The sequence below is a fragment of the Aphis gossypii genome, chromosome 3 (assembly GCF_020184175.1).
Source record: "Aphis gossypii isolate Hap1 chromosome 3, ASM2018417v2, whole genome shotgun sequence".
NCBI classification, from domain to species: domain Eukaryota; kingdom Metazoa; phylum Arthropoda; class Insecta; order Hemiptera; family Aphididae; genus Aphis; species Aphis gossypii.
The window spans coordinates 42575459-42598048 of record NC_065532.1 but is presented as its reverse complement, the minus strand read 5'-3'; the positions used below and the strand labels follow the sequence as shown (position 1 = coordinate 42598048).

At 26.7% G+C, this 22590-nt stretch overlaps 4 protein-coding genes across 9 annotated transcripts; all 4 read right to left on the bottom strand.

Moving 5' to 3' along the window:
• Window positions 1–648: 648 nt before the first annotated feature.
• LOC114128852 (histone H3.3A) lies at window positions 649–1806 on the bottom strand. 2 transcript variants are annotated; one of them, XM_027993444.2, is made up of 3 exons: window positions 1648–1806; window positions 1144–1432; window positions 649–902 (listed from the first exon to the last, which is right to left on the bottom strand). In XM_027993444.2, exons 2-3 carry the CDS (start codon window positions 1423–1425, stop codon window positions 774–776), a joined length of 411 nt encoding a protein of 136 aa, XP_027849245.1. In that variant the 5' UTR covers window positions 1426–1432; window positions 1648–1806; the 3' UTR covers window positions 649–773. The 2 variants fall into 2 exon arrangements, with proteins under 2 accessions (XP_027849245.1, XP_027849246.1); XM_027993445.2 differs by having other exon boundaries at window positions 1651–1799.
• Window positions 1670–7666, bottom strand: LOC114128851 (uncharacterized). Of its 4 annotated transcripts, none has more exons than XM_027993442.2 (7): window positions 7562–7666; window positions 6739–6998; window positions 6110–6167; window positions 4801–5001; window positions 4630–4745; window positions 3848–4557; window positions 1670–2346 (listed from the first exon to the last, which is right to left on the bottom strand). In XM_027993442.2, exons 2-6 carry the CDS (start codon window positions 6966–6968, stop codon window positions 3897–3899), a joined length of 1266 nt encoding a protein of 421 aa, XP_027849243.2. In that variant the 5' UTR covers window positions 6969–6998; window positions 7562–7666; the 3' UTR covers window positions 1670–2346; window positions 3848–3896. The 4 variants fall into 4 exon arrangements, with proteins under 4 accessions (XP_027849243.2, XP_050060703.1, XP_050060704.1 ...); XM_050204746.1 differs by having other exon boundaries at window positions 7424–7644; XM_050204747.1 differs by having other exon boundaries at window positions 7463–7644.
• Window positions 7667–9446: 1780 nt separating this feature from the next.
• LOC114128864 (endonuclease III-like protein 1) lies at window positions 9447–11206 on the bottom strand. Of its 2 annotated transcripts, none has more exons than XM_027993460.2 (5): window positions 10932–11206; window positions 10604–10876; window positions 10184–10354; window positions 9922–10081; window positions 9447–9851 (listed from the first exon to the last, which is right to left on the bottom strand). In XM_027993460.2, exons 1-5 carry the CDS (start codon window positions 10938–10940, stop codon window positions 9601–9603), a joined length of 864 nt encoding a protein of 287 aa, XP_027849261.2. In that variant the 5' UTR covers window positions 10941–11206; the 3' UTR covers window positions 9447–9600. The 2 variants fall into 2 exon arrangements, with proteins under 2 accessions (XP_027849261.2, XP_027849263.2); XM_027993462.2 differs by having other exon boundaries at window positions 10604–10859; window positions 10937–11205.
• Window positions 11207–14476: 3270 nt separating this feature from the next.
• On the bottom strand, window positions 14477–16895 carry LOC114128880 (uncharacterized protein DDB_G0272718-like). The gene is made up of 3 exons (XM_027993485.2): window positions 16725–16895; window positions 15961–16028; window positions 14477–14961 (listed from the first exon to the last, which is right to left on the bottom strand). The coding sequence occupies exons 1-3, from the start codon at window positions 16734–16736 to the stop codon at window positions 14793–14795; spliced, it is 249 nt and encodes an 82-aa protein (XP_027849286.1). The 5' UTR covers window positions 16737–16895; the 3' UTR covers window positions 14477–14792.
• Between the last annotated feature and the right edge of the window lie 5695 nt (window positions 16896–22590).

The following is a 22590-nucleotide window of genomic DNA, read 5'->3' as shown; positions in this document are numbered from 1 at the left end:
TTAGTATGGCGAGATGTTGAATATTATCATACTGTATAAGGGCCCATATTTGATATATCTAATTTTAATATGCTTAAATTGTGAATAACAATTTTAGGCTTGACATAATATTATAGCAGTATTAGAATATACTTAAGAATTAATATATTTCTTCAATAATACCTCAAATAATTTTATTAATTTATAGCATTTATTAGAAGTTAATGTTACGTGCTTTTAAGTGTATGGATGGAAATTTAAAATAGAAAACAATATCATAGTAATTATCAATAGAAAAAAAAGTTTTATATTGTAAAAACTAGATTTTTAAGCAATAGAATTATTTAATACAATCGAAACATTAAATAGCATATTAAAATGTAATATTGTTTAAATTGTATGATTAATGAGTTATTATATATAATATACTTAGTCGCCTATTTATTCAAAAAGTATTAAGTATATAATATAGGTAAGAAAAAAAAACATTAGTTTTTTGAACGACTTGAACAATATTTACTATAATACGTAATATAAAGGTAAATAATATAAAATGCTGCTACTGCCGTTCAAAACAATTCTCTTTAAATGAACATTAGCTTATAATTAAATATGTATAAAAAAAAAATAAGGTTTCCTACAAATTAATATTACACACACACACACACATTGATAGTAATAGCTAGTTTAATTTTTTTTTTCGAAAAAAAAAAAAATGTATATATGTATAAAGATAACCCAGGAAATTTGTCAAACGAAAAAAAAATACACTTGAGAGGAATGTAATGGATGAATTAGGCTCTTTCACCACGAATACGTCTGGCCAACTGAATATCTTTAGGCATAATGGTGACACGTTTGGCGTGGATAGCGCATAAATTGGTGTCTTCAAACAAACCGACCAAGTATGCTTCGCTGGCTTCCTGAAATATTTACAATTTGGACATGAGAAAATGTTTTATAAATGTAATCGGTGATATCAGTAATATTGTTTAGTAGAATAATTATGTGAAATGGTAACACATAAAAATTTTAATTGTCAACTACCTACACAAAATCAATACCAAAATAGAATTTATTGAAAAAATTAAGAAATAAAAATTATTAAACATTCCTTATAATAATTAACCTACGTTATGAAAAAGATTTATAAAATAAAGTTACTTGTAAAGCTCCAATAGCCGCACTTTGGAAACGCAAATCTGTTTTGAAATCCTGGGCAATTTCTCTGACCAAACGTTGGAACGGCAACTTACGGATCAGCAATTCAGTAGACTTCTGGTAACGACGGATCTCACGAAGAGCGACGGTACCGGGACGATAACGATGAGGTTTCTTCACTCCTCCAGTGGAGGGTGCGCTTTTGCGGGCGGCTTTGGTGGCCAACTGTTTACGGGGAGCCTTACCTCCGGTAGATTTACGAGCGGTCTGCTTAGTACGAGCCATGGTTCAACTAAAACAAATTCGAAAATCAACACCAATCTGCATTCAAACGTTTCAGACATCAACACTCAAGGTGGAAGGGGACAGTGAGACGAGCGCCAAAAGTTTGGTTTGGCTGGGCTGCTGGTCGAGCACCAAAAATCTGACGGCCCGACGGACATCGCGTTATTGCGAATTGACGGAAGACTCATAGTTATGGAATTAAAATAGTCCTACGGTACTTACAACGAGTACGAGATGTATGGAGAAGTCAAAAAATAAAATCCAACGACTGGTGAACGACGAAAGTGAACGGACGACGTCGGAGAGCGGAGACAAACAACAACACGGCAATGAACTGCACTAGCGATTAGACAATGGCGACGGTTTGTTTGTGGTAGAGAGATCTACGTCATTGATCACGGCAGCGGTAGACGGGTAACAGTAACGGGGTCGTTGATTGGCCAACGGAGTGTCTAACAGGCGACACGATTGGCGATAATAACGACGACGGCGATTGGACGGCGTCCGTATGCGCACCGTTGCCAACATAATGTTACCGCGTTTTTTTATCCACCGTCGTCTTTGGCGCCAAAACCGACGAACACTGTAATCGTTTGAAAACGACAATCATTCAGCTGCTGAACTGCAGCCCGCCAACCCGGGTAACAATTCAAATATTTACAATAAGAGGTACACTCAAAACACAAGTGTTTTATCTTTCATCGGAAAATTACAAGATGCGTAAACTTTTTTTTTTTTAATACAATCAATGATTTAAGTATATTAAAGAACAATAAATTAAGACTCACAGTATAACAGTATACGTTTAATTTGACACGTCTATTTGGTATGTACAATATGACAGTACCAAACCTAAATGCAACATATTATGTTTGCTATGCTTCAATAAATCTTGCAGAATTAAATTGTAATTTGGACCACCTACAAAAAAAAGTAGTTGTATAATAGGTACAACTTTATAATATGAATTATCATTATAAGTTGCTATTTTAATATAATTATTAATTTATAAATTAAGTAGAATCATATTTACATGCATTTATTTTACAAAAGAAATGCACTAATAAATGAATGAAGAAAAATAACTTAATTATTAAAATACTTTAATCAAAATCTTTTAATTGGTAAGATTTAAATGAAATTAATGATTCATAAGTTTATATTATACATTAAGAGAATGTTGTACCTGCATATTGTGTTGTCTCCGTCTTACACACATATGACAAAGTAAATTTTTGTTTACCAGTTTCAAAAGTATGCTGTTAGTATTGATATTAGAGTGAATTGACCTATAATAAAATTTAAAGGAAAAATTATTATCTAAGACCCCGTGTAGCTTTTTATTATAATTATTAATTTTAAATAAGTTATGACCTTTTTGAAACTCAACATTTTAAAATGATCATAACTAAGGCTCGGAAGTTTTAAGAGCTGAAAAAGGCAAAATATGCATACAAATATGCACAAAAAAATTGTAAGATATGTAAACAAAATTAACCAGCTTGATGAAGTCTGTGACAGAACAAGGGACCGGCATCGCGTAATCGCCGAAGGGTCACATGACCATCTGATCAGTATCTAGTCTTTTACCGGCATTGTAGTAATACCCAACAAGGACAGACTTACGTAGTGCAAGTAAACGAAGACCTCTTAGCTGAGACATTGTTGGACGAGTGAGTGATACAATAGTTGGAATATTCCGGAATTGTATCGGACCTCGCACTGTTTACAATTCAATGGGGCAATAGTCAGAGCCCCGTTCTACCCAGGCTTCCCCTAGTGCCTGACAGTGTGTTTGCCGCAAGTAATTTTATTAGAAGAAAACATCAATCAAGTATAGAAATCTCACGAAAATTGAGAAATATGCACATTTTTCTAAATTTGACAAAATATGCAAAAAAAAAAAATAAAAATGCATTTTTTAATTTTGTATTTATACTCATCAATGTATTGAAAGGATTTTTAGCTTGGTCTGCTATAAATTGAGAGCATACAAAAAATTATGCAACTCCTACAACTTCCAAGCCCAAATCATAACTTATTTTAAAATAATATTAATAAAAACCTACATAGGGTCCTAGATAATAATTTTTTCTTTAAATTTTATAATAGGTCAATTCACTCTAATATTAAAACTAACAGCATACTTTTGAAACTGGTAAATGAAAATTTACTGTCATATGTGTGTAAAACAAAGACAACACATCCGGGTACAACATCCTCTTAATAAAAAAATCATTAACAATAGTTAATCTAGGAATAATTATATGGCAATATGCTACCTAAATTGATAAAATTATAATAATGTTCTATACTAATACATTTTTTATAATTCATTTAATTGGTACAAACACATTTTTAAAGTAAAATTCAGCAAGTATTATTATTACGTACAAGTTTAAAGAATTAGGTTTAAACTTACAATAGTCCACAATGTTATAATTTTTTCAAACAATTAGAATATTAGAATATTATTTTTTATTTTCTTTCAATTGTTCTCCAAATGAATTCAATGTATTTAATAAAGATTCTTTAGAAATCAAATTATTTTTCATTGCTAATGTGTAATCTTTAATTGCCTTCTTGAAATAATTAGGATTTGATGTAAATTGTTGCAAAATTCTTTCATTAACTGCATCATAATCAGACATTAATTGGTTTAGTTCACTTTCATTATTATCACATAACAAACTTTGGATATGCACATTTTCAACTAAAATATATTTATCATATTCTTCAGATAATTCAAAATTATCATTCTCAATGGGCTCAATTATTTTATTATTATCTATTTCAAGTTTTTTTTCAGTTTTATTCAATGTAGATAGCTTTTTATCTAGTTCTGTTGTACTATCTGTTGTACTAGTATTAATTATATTATTTTTGATAGATACTTGTGAATTACTTAATGTTGTATTTTGCTGTGTACTGTTAAACTCGTCAAAATGCATTATACTTAATTCGTTTTCTGTTGTGTGATCTTCCACAGAGGTATCTTTACACTGTATTTCTTTTATTTTTTTTAGTTTCTCATTTTCTACCAGCATATGATTATGAAAATGATTGAGTGTCACAATTGCTTTAAGAGGAATCATTATCACATTATTATCAGCCATTGTATTTTTAACAGATCTAAAATGAATTTAAAAAAATAATTAAACTTAAATTAATTGTAATTATACTTATTTAAAAATTAATACTTACAAAGCTTCACTACATATTTTTATTCTTACAGTTAATGTGGCTTGGCATCCTGTGTGCTTCGGATGAGGGTTTCGATACTTATTGGGAAATGTATTATGAATGCATCTATATACTTTCTGAAAATAATTATGTATGTAAAAAATAAATATTAATAAGTTGTTGAATATTTACATTAAATATAATTTTCGAGCTCGGTGACTTAGTAAATGATTTCACTCTGTAGGTAACTTTAGTTTTTTTCTCTAATTCTGAAAACCACCCAAAAAATACATCCACAGCACAATCAGCAATTTCAAATGTTGATTTCAATCCATTATTTTCAAACTGTTGATAGCAAGTCACTTTGTAAACATAATTTATAGGTACTAATTCCTAGAATAATAAACATTAATTATTAGTATTGATATACCATAAATATAATATCATGATAATGATATTTTAAGTTGTATAACATTTCAAAATTTCAAACCAAACTAAACTAAATTTGGAGTGTATAGTTTAATTTGAACATTGACTAATGAAATTAATAACATACATGATACATTAATCCAACACGTATTTCTATTTAATATTTTATTAATAATTATTTAAATTTTGTATGCATTTTGATTTATATAGCTCATTGTATACTTAATTTTTTAAATTTAAATGTCATCTGAGAGTGGACCATTTTCAAAACTAAACTTTTCTATAAATAATACTTATGAGTTATGTTTGTATTCCTAAAATATTTGCAGTTTTATTAATTAAAAACAAACAATGTTATTATTTATGCACTTTAGGGTTTTAAAAATATTTTATAGTCATTTTTACTAAGTTTATAGAGTTTGTTTTTGGTAAATTTGGTATAAAATCATTAATTTAGATTTTTGAAAATAGGAGAGAAGAGATTTATGGTGAGATGTCTCTAAATTAAAGTGATAAAATGAGAGACTTTTTCAAGTTTTTTTTTAATGTTGCTCAAAAATCAGACCAGAATATTATACTCTGTAGATTGGAGGACAGTACAAGGGGAACATTTTGTTAGTAAGTTAAATAGAATGTTTCAAGTTGAATGTTGTAAAAATTTAAATTTTGGTAAACAAAGCATAACACAATTAACCTATTATACAATTTAAAGGTAAGAATATTATCTAGGGTATATTCTAGGTTTTTAATGTTTTTATTGATACTCAAATATTTAAGCATATTAAAATGTTATTATTTTATTTAATAATAACTCATTTTAAAACTAATTTTAAAAAGAAATATATATTCTCTAATTAATAAAAAACTACTACCGTTTATAGTAGATGTTATATAGGAATTTTGTTTAATATTCTTTTCTAATTTTTAATTTTATGGTAGTCTAATATTAAGAGAACAAGTAACAACATATGTTGGTACATTTAAATAGTAGCATTTATATATTTATTAGCTTAAAATATTTAACAGTTAAAATAAATGTTTATCAAATTATGTATTAAAGAATGAATAATACCTTTAGTAATGGAAAATCATCTAAATTGCTGGGCTCGAATGTTATGCAATCAATAGATCTAAAAATAAAATAAATTACTAATTGTTTTATTTTATTTATACCTGTATAACCTTACATAAAATTATTATACGTACAAATAGATTTATAGATGTACAAAAAATTAAAGTATGCCTAACACATCAACTGCCATATGACTGCCGGCGGTCTTCTGTAAATCTCTATTGTACATATTTGTAAACCGGCGCCCATAGTTGATCATTACTACCCTACCACATGACCGCCAACGACTATAAATGCATTTGGTTCAATATTATTAACTTTTCTATGGCGCTACAATAATGCACTAAAATAAGAACAATGGTATAGTGGGAATCATTAAAAATTTTTTGATGTAATACATTTTTTTAATATTTTTAAATGCTTTTTCAAATACATAGTGCATTATATAAATTTTGAAGACATTGAAAAAATGCCATACTACCGCCAGTGATCGTATGGCAGTCAATGTGTTAAGAAATAATAATAGTGATCAGATAATTTTTTTTCAGAAAGAATAATTCAAACAACGTATAATATTGATGACTTACCTTAAATACTATAAAAATAAAGTATACCTTCAATGTACTCACTTTTTGATCCTTATGGGAGCTGTGATGTTGACTTGATGTTTTGACCTTTCGTGTCGTCTAAGTGAACTTCTTTCAACAAATGCTAGTTTACATAGAGGACATTTGTGTTTGGATTCTTTAGTAGTTATGTTAGGCTTCGAAATAGAAGGTACTTTATGTACATTTACCATGTGTCTTTTTAAATTTTTTCCGAGACTAAATTCTTTGCAACATACATCACACTTAGGCATGGTAAATATTGATAATTAAAACTGGATAACCTAGTCAAAAACAAAAAAAAAAAATTGATTAATTGGTAACATATAATTAATTATTATAAACATAAAATACTACATTGATTCATTGATATTTTTTTTTTTTTATGTACCTAGGTATATTATTCAGCAAATTATATAATATATATAATATCATTAATATAAAAATAAGTCATTTAAAATAAATATCCACCAATGTTTAGTATGTTTTTTTTTTCTATTTACAACAAAATAATTTGATACAATTTTTAACATCTTCATTGTTAAGTTAAATTGGGTTTGCTTAAACAAATTTGATTTGATTTTATTAAATAATAAATAATTTAGACATGATAGGTACCTAAAACAAAGAAGATTTGTATAAAGTTTGATACTTTGATGTAGCTGCAAACCAATTAATAATGGAGTAGGTAGAGATAAGTTATAATTACTTATAAGTTTTAAAATATGAAAATAGTTATACTACACACATTTTTTCAGTAATTAAATTACAGTTGAATATATTATACGAGTAGGTTTAATGAAACATAAATATACAATAAAAGTTCAAAATAATTATTTTGTCATACTTCAAAGAGTTGAAAGTGAGCCGGATCCACCTGCACTCAAATCCCAAACTTTACACTTGTAACTTACTTAGTCAATTATCAGTTATCAGTTTATCACTTATCGTTATTCGTTAATCACGGGGCCGAAATGTACCTACTGGCTACAGTTACAAGATGGTTGATAATGTTGTTAACGGTAGATTACAATTTATAGTATTTGCCTCTATAGCACGGCCTTAGACTATTAGCTCTATAGTATAATATATTCTTTACTCTATAATTTGCCCATATTATATTCCCTAAATACCGTGTGTCCCACGAAACAAGGTAGTAAGGTACACTTTATCACTCATTATCCTTTTAATATTTTTCAATTCTGTTGGTGGGACATTAAACTATACTTATAGATCATAAATTCTTGAGTCAAATTTTTTTTAACTTAAGTATTGCGCACACGCGTAACAAAACTTAATTTTTTTTAAATGGCCATCCCTACCTTAAATATCATTTTCGGATCGATCGATTTTTTTCAAGTGATTTTGATGTATTAACTTTTATTGTAAACTCTAAATTATCTAAATTAGAGCTATAAGTATAATTTTAAAATCGTATTAAATTTGAAAACATTTTTTTTTAAGTGTATGTATTATTTCTTTCTAAACACCGTGATGTAATAAAAATAATTTTTATTAAAAAAATAGATTATTTACTCTTTATGAAAAATTATTTCATTTTATTGTTACGCACATTATGAAATAATATAATTTTAACATGTATATTTAGGAAATAAAATTCTAAATTCCTATTTCATTTTATTTAACAATACTATACAATTCAATTTACAGAAATCACATCATTTACTATTCAATAAAAATGTTCAAGTCATTATTATTAAAATAGATACCTAATTCTAATTTAGAATTAGAAATAAAATAAATGTTCAAATGTTTAAATATAAATTTGATACTTACGATTCTACACAATGGAGGGACTTTCGAACAATTTATTACATTCATAATAATAATCAATGGTTTTATACATAAAAAAATTCTACCAAAAAGCTAAATTGTTTAAAATTACAAGCATTTTAAGTTTAAATTTTTACAACATTCAATATTCACCCATAAAATAATTATTTATCCTCAAAAATTTTTTTATATTTTGTTGTATTCCAAAAATGAACAATAAATATTTAAAATGTTCATACACTGCTTATATTGTCATTTTCATTATATTATTATAACATTTCAAAATATTTTGAGTTGTATATTTAAAGGCATAAGAAATAAAAAAAATATTTCTATTAATGTCAATTAAAAATTATTCACTGGATTAAAATTTTAAAAATTAATACAAATTCCAACAACATAAGTTTTTTTTATATTTATATAAAACTAAAAAAATACATATTCAATATATTTTTTTATATGCATTTGATTTGAAGTTGGTGTTTTACAAAATTCAACATAATCACAAAAAATTGGAAACTATTATGTAGATAAACATTCACTAAAACTTTTTTCAGTGTTGTTTCTGTTTCATTTTAATTTATAGGGAATTACTCAAACTAGTGTGTAATATAATAACAATATATAATAATACAATATAATAATATGTTAATTATAAACAATATTTTAAAATGCTTTTAAAAAAAAATATTGTATGATATTATATTTTTAGAAGAATCCAGTTATAATTAATAATAATTATGTAAATGTCTAAACTTATTTTTATTTTATGTATAAAAACATTTAATAGGTATTTTTATTATTTTTTGTAATTTCTTTAATAAGTATATCCTAATACAAATCTTAATTTATAATAGCACATAAATAAATAGTAGAAAAACAAACATATTTTTAAAAGTATCACTTCAACATAATAATTGTTTATCAAAGAACACAAATAAACCATTTATAATATAATATATTAATGACAAAATTTGTTACAAAATATAAATAAAAACCTTAATAAATCAATGAAAAAATGAAAAGTAATGATAATCAATATGTATTAATGAGATTCTATTAATGCTGAAATAGGATATTCAAAAATAAATGTTAATCTTTTTTTTTTGATGGGCTGTTTAAAACAGCAGAAGGACAAGTTGTTTTGTTTAAGCAAGAAGCACAATGAGGTCCTATGGGTCGGCATATAGTCTGACCAAATCCGACCAACATGTGATTAACTTCACGCCAAAGATCTTTAGGTAACCAAGATTCTAATTCTATACGTGTATTTTCTGGTGTCTTGGTAGTTTTCTTTACCCATCCTAAACGATTACTTATCCTGTGCACATGAGTGTCTACACCTGTAATATTTAAAAATCATATTAAATTTAATGTGACAAGAATAAATTTAGTATAAAAGTTATACCATACCGATTCCAGTAACTTCATTCCAAGCACAACTCATACAGAGATGAGCCATTTTAGGTCCTACGCCAGGCAACTGACATAGGTCTTTTATTGTGCTTGGTATATCACCATTATATGTGTCCTTTAATATACGAGTTGTACGCTTGATATACTCAACTTTCCTCTAATGAAAAATAAAATCAATACATAACATAATTTAGTTCTATGACAAAAACAGAAATTAACAAGTTATAAATTGTGTAGAGATAAATATTCAAAATATTACCTTCCAAAATCCAACAGGATAAATAAGTTCTCCTAAATTTTTGTCTGAAATTTCTAAAATTTTATCAACAGTCAGGCCATGCTGTTTCAAACGTTGCATGGCTGCAAAATTAACTTCATCTTTTGTTTGACTCGATAACATCAATGATATTAGTACATGATATCTAATCACCTAAAGTATTGATAATTAAAACATACAAATATGTTAAAAATATTCACAAAACTAATGAGTATAGAAAATAATTATTATTAACAATAAATTAAAAAAAAAAAATAATTAAATAAAATAACTCAGTAATTAAAATATTTGACAACAAACTCAACAAGAATATCATTAATTTATTACAAGCTTTTGATCTTAATTAAGTATTTCACTTCGATAAATTTGTTAAAAAATATTATCTAGTATAGGGGTTCATACTTCAGGTGATTCATTTAGATCTGCAGCTTGATCACATCCCATATTGTCTACGGGTGCAACATTATCTTTACGCATTTTTCTTATGTTATCCAATGTCTTTTCCCAATTTGGTGGCTTCCAATCAGAATTTGAAGTATTTTCATTAGCATCAGATTTGATTGTCAAATGTTTTCTTTTCTTGGTGACTTGTGCATTATTTTCAACTTTGTTAGAACCAATTTTATCGGTCAAAGAACGTTTATTTCTCAAAGACATTCTAATCAAAATGAAATGCTAAATAAACAAAAAAAATTACTAAGAGAAAATATAGAAAATAATAAGTAAATACATTACACATTTGTTATATCTATTATGATTTTAGAACTGATACTTAGTTTCTTTTGATGTATTATTTAGTGTAATTGATGAAGTACTAATATATAAATAGGTAAGTAATTATTTCAAAATAAATTGATAAAACACGAATCAAAATTACTACTGAACAATAATACCTTATTCTCATAAAACCTTACTTATATGAGAATTAATTTATTTGTAACATTATTTGAAAAAGAATTTTAATTTATAAAAAAAATTGTTGTTTTTCATTTATTTGGTGTATTAAATTTTGAATTTTATTTTAATTATCTCTTATCACTCATCAGCTTATCACCGGTATAGAGAAAACAAATCGACCAACAAGCACGTGCGAACGGCTATTTTATACCCGGGTTATACCTAATATTAGTGCTAGCAAGTGCTAGTCAGCTAGTGTATCGTGTATCTCTCAAAGTAATAATAGGTATATTGTGTATCTACAATTAACCCATAGACCTGTTAACTATTATTAGTTAATAGGTCTATGAATTTACCATTAAAAAGGCGACTATAATTATGATTTAGACGGTTAGACAAAAACAACTGTTGATTAACTTAGAAATTATTAAATTAGTATCTCACCAAAACATACATGTAAAATGATAGCCAAGTTCAATACTATAATATATGCCCTGGTTGTTGACTTCAACGACAAAAGAAGTGAGATCTAAATGGATGCCAAGTTCAATGTTCAGTCCAGAAATTTATTTATAACAACATAACATATAATTCTTCTTATCACTTAGAATAATGTTTTGAAGCCTAAGGTCTGACTTGGCTGGTTGTCATATATGAATTATACAACTAAAACAGTCATGCAAGAGCACTATGTTCCATAGCTAGTTTCTACCAGCAAGTCAAATTTTAGAAGGATAAAAAAGAACTCACAACTTTAGAATTTGCGAAGGCTATAACATAATTCGTATATGGAAACCAGCCAAGTCAGACCTTAGGCTTCAAAACATTATTCTAAGTGATAAGAAGAAATTATATGTTATGTTGTTATAAATAAATTTCTGGACTGAACATTGAACTTGGCATCCATTTAGATCTCACTTCTTTTGTCGTTGAAGTCAACAACCAGGGCATATATTATAGTATTGAACTTGGCTATCATTTTACATGTATGTTTTGGTGAGATATCATTACTTTTTGTTTGTAAATTATTAATTGCTACTTATTCACGATCAAATTTTTTGTTAAAAATGGATACGACTCATTGTACAATACACAAAAATATAATATGTAATAAAAAATATGTATTTATTATAAAATATTTTCTGTTGTATACAGAGTATAATACTATAATATATGTAAAGTTAATATAAAATTATTTTATCTTCTTTTGAGTATATTATTTTTAATTATCATAATTTTATTTACTATAATTTCTACTGATGGGTGGATAATTCATAATTGTAAGATTAATTATTTAATTATGGCGCGCGGGTCCCCAATATCGACACGACGACACATATCGACTGGACGTATTTTTGGAGCCGCGATTTAAAAATTTTCAAGTTTCTGATTTTTACCTTTATAATAACCTAACTACCTATTTGTATGCCAAATTTGAACTTTCTAGGTCATCTGGAAGTGGGTTAGAATTTTGATCTATAGGTGAGTCAGTGATAAAAATGACGATTTTGGGACGTTAATATCTAAATAACGGTTTGAGATATGTTTATGAAATTTGGAAAACATATGTATCTAGTAAGTCTCAATATATGAGCCAAATTTGACATGTTTATGTGGAATAGTTTTTGAGTTATGAAGGGGTCAAAAGTGGCTCCAAATGGTTCGTGTAATATTACACACGGTGCTGCTCGCCAGTTCTGTTAGCTAGAACTTGGCTTGACACGCTACCGCGTGTCTAGATAGCTGTATAGCCCGTATAGCTATGTATTGTAACACAATGTTATATATGGTGTACTTTTGTATAGGTAATTTAATAATGTGAAATAGTGTACAATGTGGAAGTTTAACTAATAGGCGCAATTTCAGTTTTTGACTTGGGGCTGTATAACAAATTTTGTATTTATATCATTTATTGATTTCTTAATAAGCTTTGTCTGGATATATTTTTTTTTAGGGGGAAGGGGGCTATGACTTAGTTTAGTGGGGCTAAGCGTCCCCCCTATTTGCACCACATTGGCATTGTACTAAAAAAATGGTATTGCAGCATACTATCATAGAATATAGACGATCACTGATCAATGATCAGTGGCAATGTGCATTGTGTAGCAACTATAACATTATCTAATAATAATTGTAATCGACATTCAAAAGTATCGAAAAACCACCACCTTTATTATTTCATTCGCTTTATTACTGCTGGGACTTTTCCCTCATATACCTCCTTGTTGTTTAAAAATAAATATATTTCAACTTATGGAAAACAGTGCGTTAATCATATGACGTGCAGCTTTCCGCCTTTCCCTATGACATACATAATATCATTAATATCTACTTCTTCCGAATATTGTTATATTATATAATATATAGATAGGTAGTTATATTTTATAGTTACGGACAGAAGGATCAGAAGCTAAGAATATAAGGTTCTAACTTTTAAGTCACTCATTCGGATCCAATTACGCTGTCAGTGTCGATGTGAGGATGTGACTCATGACTGAATCTTTGACTCAGTCTTTTTTAAAGAGCTCTAACTCTCAAGTTCCAATATAAACTTTCATATTTTTATAAAATAAAAAAATTTTAATTCCTCAAATTATTGCATCTACTTAAGTCATGTACTTCTCGTTTCACCTGTTGTATAATTTGTTGACGTATTATAAACGTTATAGCTTTATTTGAGTACCTACCTAACAGAAACTAAATAGTAAATATAATCTAATATTATTGAGTTTGAAAATTAATTCACCATAAAACAATATAATGTAATACATTAATATATTTTATTTTTTATTCGTGTTGTATTACTTGTATTGCTTAATTTTAGATTAAGTAAAACGACTTCAGTAGTAAGTTATTGTTGTTAATATTCTTCGATGATTTTTATGTACAGATTATAATGAATAATGATTATATTATTTTTAATTTTACAATCAATATAATGTAATTTGTTACAATAGTCATTTGTCACAGAATTTTCACTTGAACAAAAAAAAATATACACTAATTACTTAATGTTACGCATGTCCATCAGGTTATTATGCAGATTATGGCCGCGGGATCAATTCGGAAAAAATAACAAATTGAAAGGTAGTGTTAAAATGTTGCTATACGAGCTATAGAAGACTGACACCAGTTCCAACCACAGGTTAGGTTAGATTAGATTTCGCAATGATCACCATGGCCCAAATCCATACGAATATCATTTACACAATACATCGAATGACGAGATTATGGTTAGGTAAACTTACCTATAGTGATCTGAAACGTGTGTTTCTAGAATTGGGGATTAAATCAATATTAAACAAATTTATTGTTTGTATATCTAATATAATAGTAATCATCAGCGGAAATAATTTAGTAGTTCAATAAAATACAACGTTGTGTTTAAAAATAGGCAATCATTTTAATTTTTAATTTTAATAAGACACAATAGCCAACAATGAAATAAAAGCAAAATGGTTTTTATGTCGAGCAGAAAAACAACATATTTTTAAGCACTACATTGAATAAACTAAACAAAACAATGAGGTAAATAATTGAGAGAAATAATAACAATAAATATTATTTTACATGGTAAAAAAGAGATTTATGTTTACGGTTCACGACTTATATTATAATTATATTACAAAAATAAACTGTAGATCTTGAATTTTTGAACGTTTTTAACTTTTAAAAATTATTATTATTAGTCTTTTCAATACCAATGACTGTCATAATGATCATCGTGGTGGTCATAATGGTCATCGTGGTGGTAGTGATCGACTGTCTTGTATACATAGACGGGCTTGTGAATGTACACGGGTTCTTTGATGTAAACTGGTACTTTGTGTACATGGTATGGTACGTGGATAACATGGTGTTCGCTAAAAATCATAAACAATGGTTAATACTTGATAAAACAAATGTTTTTAATGGTTAATTGATTTATTAACATAGACATTACAAGTTATCTAAGGATTTCAATTTTAATGCAGTATATAATAATATATTTTATGATATATAATCTTGAGAGGGTAAGGAATTATAGTCAATTTTTAGACAAGTTATAGAAAATTCGTATTGTGCGCACTTAAGTAATTTATTAGGTACTGTGCATATTCATAGAGATTTATTAAATTGGTAATAAACTATGATTGATGATATTGTTATATTTGTTTTTTTTTTCAAAATAAAATTAGATTTATTTGTGTATAGAATTATCGCGATTTTACAATAAACAATTCGGTTTTCTAATGAGATCTCATCGAGCATAGTACCATACAAGTTCATCATTTTTATATATTTTTAGACTCATATAAAAAATAATGGAAATTTAAGATTTTTTTTAAGTATTAAAATAGGATTTTAGCTATTTCTATAAAAATGAAAAAAAAATATTATGTTGATTCAAATTACAATAAAGGACATAATATGCGTTTCAAATATAATATATATATATATATAATATAATATAAAAATCAAATAATTTATTTTTCTTTTTATAAAATAGTACTACTAGACTTTAATAGTTGTCTAATTTCAAAACCAAAAATATAAACATCATATACAATTTACGATAATTATGTGTATATTGTATATCTGTATGTGTTTTTAGGTACCTACATACTACTCGTATATTTATACAAGCAGTATTCAAGTACTTCAGTATATTTAAATTACCTATTTCTCAATTTATATAGAAATATATAACGTGAAAATTGTAAAATTGTTTAATTGCTTTTTTCATAATAACGTATGATAAAAAATTGTCAAGTTAAAAGTTTTACAATAAACGTGCACATTGAGATTTATTGATAGATATTAATTTATTGTTTGGAAATAATTTATAATCAAATAAAATATATAATGTGTATTTTACTTACTGATGTTTTGGTCCGAAGAACAGAGGAGTAGCAGCAGCCATCGAGATAATGGTCAAAAGAATAGCAACCTTAAATAATATTATAATAAAGGTACATTAAATTATGAACAATAAATTCAATTTTAAATTAATTTTTGTGATATTTAATAAACTACCGGACATACCAGCTAATCGTATAGAATATGTTACGTATTTGTGGTTTATTTTTAATTAAAATACTGTAGACGAAAAATCTTTGATAATTGGTAAGTCGTACTCAAATAAAATATATTAAGATAATTTATATTGATATTAAACTGGAAATGTTAACAATAATATTATATTGTAAATATATGATAATTTGTTTGTAGTCAATATCCAATATTTTGATTGAATTTTGAATTATTGTAGGATGTGTTAAGTGGCAAACGTATAGTGTTGGGGTTTGTCAATTTGTTTCCGATGATCGTACACACGTTTTTGCACTAGCTTTATCCTCAATTATTAATTCTCTCCAAAAAAATATTTATTATTATAAAGCGAAGCATAACTACGTTTGTTCGTAGTAAACTGCAAAAAATTCGAGCAGACCACGTAAATAACTAACGAATCGAAGCTCAAAAGAATACGGACGAAACCGCCGTCCGTCGCGGTCAAGACGGATTTAATAACAATATCGTTAAAGTCTCTAAGACGGTCAGGTTGTATTTAAAGGATGTTAATATATATTTCAAAGGTCGCGAAAAAAAAAACGTCAAACAAATATCAATAAACGAAGGTACTCACTGAGGTTTTCATTTTTGCGGCTGGTATCGTGCGGAGTCACGTAGATATTTATATATTTAATATAATATTATATTATGTATGTTATAGACCCGATCGGATACGTTCTCGTTCACGATTACTGGCGTACAAGTTGTCACGTTCAAATCACGCACGATTATATATAGGTGGCCAGCGGTAACCACCTGCTACCCACCCGTGGAAGTGCGCGGTACCATTTCACGCATATTATGATATATTCTACTCGGACGGACTAGGACGGGCGCCCGGGTTATTATTATTACTGTTTGTCTTAAGCGCAGTTATCGCCCGTAAGAAGGGTTGACCCGCGAACTGCAGATGTGCAGTGTATTATAGATATATACAATACGCGGTTGCATGTGTGTGCCTATATTATGCGCCGTGTTATGCAACGAGTCGCTCGGTATATTATTTTGCCGTTTCCCTCACCGTCAAAGTCGGCACTCGGCAGACAGGCCACGAGATCACGCACGGGTGTATCGTAATGGCCAACAGGCATAATATAAAAATAATATTATGTAGGTATATATTATATTACTCGGGCATTAGGTCCGATACAGTTGTATAATGGTAATAATAATACGCCGCCGCCGCGGCCGATGAAACGGGTTTTTTTTTAGATTTATGTACACACATTGAGGTATCGTTATTATGAGTGTAAACCGATAAAAAAAATCTCGTGAACTATTGTTTCGTTAATTTTTTTCCGTCCTCTTTAAAACGGTTATGACGATACAATAACGATAATTATTACGATACTCGTAGTCCGCGCGTATTACATTACTATTATAGGTATATAGTTCGCAGCAGTAACGATGATAATCGATCGTGTTTTAAAAACATCTCGAATTTCCTCATTGTATTATTATTATTACTATTATTCGCGCTCTTAATGCCATGCACATGATATTAATATTACACTTGTTACTATATATACGCCGTGCGATCTAAAAACGACTGTTGCATATAGGCACATAATATTATAATCATACGATATACGTAATAAATAATTATGGTATCGTGTGTAAATATTTCGTTCTTCACTTTGAGTATGCAATATTGAACCTCTAATAATAATTTTTACGCTATTTACGTGTAATTTGAAACCTAGTATTTGATTTTCAAAATTTTAGTAACCGACAGAAAAACAAACTCCTAACCACTATATTATAGTACCTATTTAATTTGATTTCATATTATAATCCTCTAGCATATTTGAAGTTTCGTTTTATTATGTATTTTCGTATGATTGTTGCACTATTAAACGTTAATATAAAATATATGTATACCATGTACCTACGTAATTTAATATTTGTTTTTAAATTGTATATTTAGTTCACGTGAAAATAATTTAAAAACAATAAAATTATAAAATATTTTACATTAATAAGGGTTTGAGGTAAAAAATGACAGATTGTTTGTTTCTATAAAATAAAAAGAATGCTTAGTACCTATTACGAAATAAACGTGTTTGTTATATTACTAATTTTTACAAGTTAGAATAATTAGATGTATAATTTAAATTAGAGACGTGGCGAACTTGAACTTTTTAAGAAACTATAGGTAGTCTAATATTCCATCAACTCAAAATATAACAAATTAATTTTCTTTCATATTTTTAACTATCAATCATAGTAAATACTAAAATAATAATTAGTACTAAATTATTATTACTTGGCCATTAGTACTACTTACACTTATACAACCTTTAAAAAAACTCAAATACGGCCAAATTTTGATCATCCTTTTGCTGTCACGGTCAATCGATTCAAATAAATATTGTTTGATCAATTATTATTGTGTGTTCTATAAAACGCATAAAAAATGCGTATTTTATAAAAATGATAGATTGGAACAATAAAATGGTGATTATTGGTTATTTGTTTATAATATGAATGTATAAGAATTGTACACATATAGTATTACATATTCGTACATGTGCACTGTTATAAAACTTACCTACTAATTAATATTTATATAAGTCTTTATTATAAATTATAGGTAATGTTTTTACTGAATCTTAATCATTTTACTTAGGCTGAATATATCTGTACCATAAAATATATTGTAAACCATGTAAAATAAAATGCACTTCTTTAATCACTTAAGCTATGTAAAAAAAACCCGTTAGTCTAGATGCTCTAACTTTTAAAAGTAGATTAAAAACCACGCCCCCCAAACACATAATTGCATACACGGAAAGCACAAATATTGATCCTATAGTTAATTATTGCAATCCAGTTTTTAGTGTATTTTACTTGCGAATTAAAGCCATAAACTTGTTGTTGCATTTTATATTATGTAACGGAAATGTATGACTGAAAGATAATTTATAAAATCAATGATATGTACGTATTGTGTGTTATAATACACTCTAATAATACATTTTAAATTATATAAACGTATATGATAATATACTTAGTTCCTTTGTAGTTTATAGTGTAATCATAGACCATCAACGTTAAGTAATATTTCGTTAAGTGATCCAAGATAATGGTTTAATAATTTAACAATAAACAATTAATTCAACTACATCTTGAAAATGTTAGTTTTTGGAATTTAGTTATTAAGTATCTACTTATAAACATATAATAAGTACAGTATTAAAAAAAACTAATATACATTTTGTAATGATTCTATAACATATTTGGTCTTGTATTGGCGAGCGTTTCTTTAAATTTATGATTATTTATTATATTTTGTCATATTTTATAATTTTAAATAATTTTGTATTTGTTTATTATTTTTTTTAATCATAGCTAGTAAAAATGGAGCATTGCAATTGATTAATGTTATTAAAAAGTAAAAGTCTGAATTTGTATTGAAATATCAATTATAAGATGGACAAATGGACATAGCAATTTATTTTTGAATGCCAAATAAATTCATAAAACTTACGTAAACAAAAATAATGGAAAACCTTGCATTACATTTCAAGTTTTTTGACCATGATATATAAGCCGTAACAACATCAATCAATAAATAAATAAAGAAAAAATAAGAATTCTTATGTAAAACTAGATTTTGGTGAAATAGATTTATTTTATGGTTGTATTTTTTTAATATTGATCAACAATTTTAAGTTTTTTCAAAATCGTATACATTTAACACAAAATTCTACATAATAGTTGTACTTATAATAATTTAAAATAAGCATTTTTATTAAGTTTTAAGTCTAATGTTAACAAAATTCTTCAAAATTACAATTGCAATTACGATTGCATTTAAATTTCCATATTATTTTGTAATTAAAAATGTATATAATTTTAAGTGTTCAATACTAGGCTTGAAAATTGAATACAAGGTTCCTCATAATTTATTCATATGCTTAAAGCTGGTAAGTTTTTTTGTTGATAATAAGTGATTTCCCTTGACTTCATCGTTAATTCAGTTAGTATGATCAGTACCTAATTATGGTCTGTATGTTATAAATGCATAGCTTTTTTTTCTAAATTGAGGTTATAGGTACCACCTTGAAAAAATATAATTTATAAATTAAATGATCATCATCTAATTATATAATTATGACTACATTAATACAAATGTTTGTAATAGTAACTCATAGTGATATATATACATTAATACCAAGTCCATAATGTCTGGAGTATAGATCTAGGGTATCAGCGGTATCTACTCCTACAGTAATATTTTAATGAATTAAAGTATACATTTTATTTATTATTTGAAAATAAACAAATTCAATTATCTTCCCTTAAAAATAAAATAAAGTTGGTATTTACAGTTTCAGTTTATAACTCATTATAAATATTAATACAATTTTGTTTCATTAGACTGAAAAATGATAATATATGATTATTATACCTTAATGATGGAACGTATCAGTTTTAATATCAAAATGAAAATTTTGGGTATACCATGAATAAATTCACTAGTTAAAAAACTAGGTATGAGGTACTTATATAGTTATATATATATATAGATATTATACAGTTAAGGTAAAATTAAATTGTAAGTTAAACTAAATTATTTATTTTATAAAATAATATTGGTGCTATACTTATGTGTTATTTTATAGAGTGTAAATCGTATGTAATTAATTTAATATGATATTTTCACTACAGACATGCGATTTATTCTCAATATTTTTTAACTTATAATATAAGTGCTTATCCAGAATAGCATACTTCAGATGATTACATTTCTGTTTTAAATTTTGTTGGTTGTATTTTTTGGCTTCTGTTTTAGGTAATTTACGACAAGAAATCAGTGATAAATTAAAAGGTATATATATGGATAGGATATTTTTGACCAATTAGAAAATTTTAAGAAAGACTCTTACATGATAAAAGTAGCTCGCTTCACTCTCTAGAGTATAATTACTTATAAATACAATATTATATTTTGTTGATTATTGATTATAACAAAACAAATATTATAAAATCATTCATTTATTTTTAATTTTAAAATAATATTTATGCAATAACGAACTTTTAGTTCATATTTCTTATTATATTTTTCATTTTTTAAGATTCGATTTTGTTTAAAATATATTTTTTATCTTTGTTGATATTCATTAACAATAGACTCTTAAATATATGTTGACTTATGGTATTTCTTAAATTATTTTTGACAAATTTAAATTTAAAAAAATGCATCTATGCATAATGTGTATTTTTTTGATCCTTGCTTCAATAATTTTTGAGATGAAAATGTTACGGAGAGCCGATAAGAAATCTTTTTTGTGTAATATTCTAAACTGACTAAATTAAATCTTTTTTCTAATTTTTATTTCATATTGTTATTAATTATAACATTACGATTGTGTTATAGATACTGTCGTATAATAGTTACTAATTCATATTCTTTAAAAACTATAATACTATAAGTCCTTGCATATTATTCAACCGTCAAAATTTAATTTATTTTCCTTAAACGATGAAAAAGAGATCCATTACCCTAATTTGAAGAAGTTTACCACCGGTAGTCCTATCCTAACCCATGCTTATTTATAATATAGGTACGTATTATGATTAGGTTATGATTTTTAAGTCATCAGAATACCAGATCCATGTTTTATAAAATATCATTAGGTAATTTAGCAATATATTTTATCAATTTTATTCACTTAAAATTAATTAATTATTTTACATTAATTGTTTTTTTCAGTTAGAATAATATTTCCCAGTATAACATTGGTCGTAAATAAATTCAAACATGTTTTTTTTTCTAAGTTTTAAGGCTTTTATAGTTACACATATTATAAATTATCTACAAATCAAATGTTATTTTTAATTTATCATTTCATTACATTTCATTACAAAAACCATATTGATATATGATAATAATATGTGATGTGTTTATTCGTGTTTTCTCGAGCAGTTGTGTACATAACTTATTAACTTATACATAAATGATAAATCTAGCTCTTTATATTATTATTTTGATTTTTTTTGGTAAAAGTTGTTTGTTCTCGTATCTTCTAGACCATACGGTTTCCATTAATTATTAATAATTTTCGTGAAGTTTGGTTTTAGCCGCAGGCCCCTTTAGCCTTATGAATGCCGTGACCTGAAAATAGGACATCACCGAGTTCTTTGCGCTGTGAAGTAATTTTATACAAATCTGCTTTAGGGCTATTTCGGCATTGCTATCGCCTACTACTTTGACTATAAACGCTACAAAAAGAACATTTATGACTTAAGTTATCAGTTTTTTTTTTTTGCGATAACTGGTTTTCAATCGACGTTCACTCTTACAATCATATATTTATGAATGTAACACAAACATGGGCATTTATTAGTTTCTCAGTGTCGAAAACTGCAGTTGATTCTATTTTTGTTGAAACTATAATATTATATAAAAAAATTATACTTAAATGATGATATTA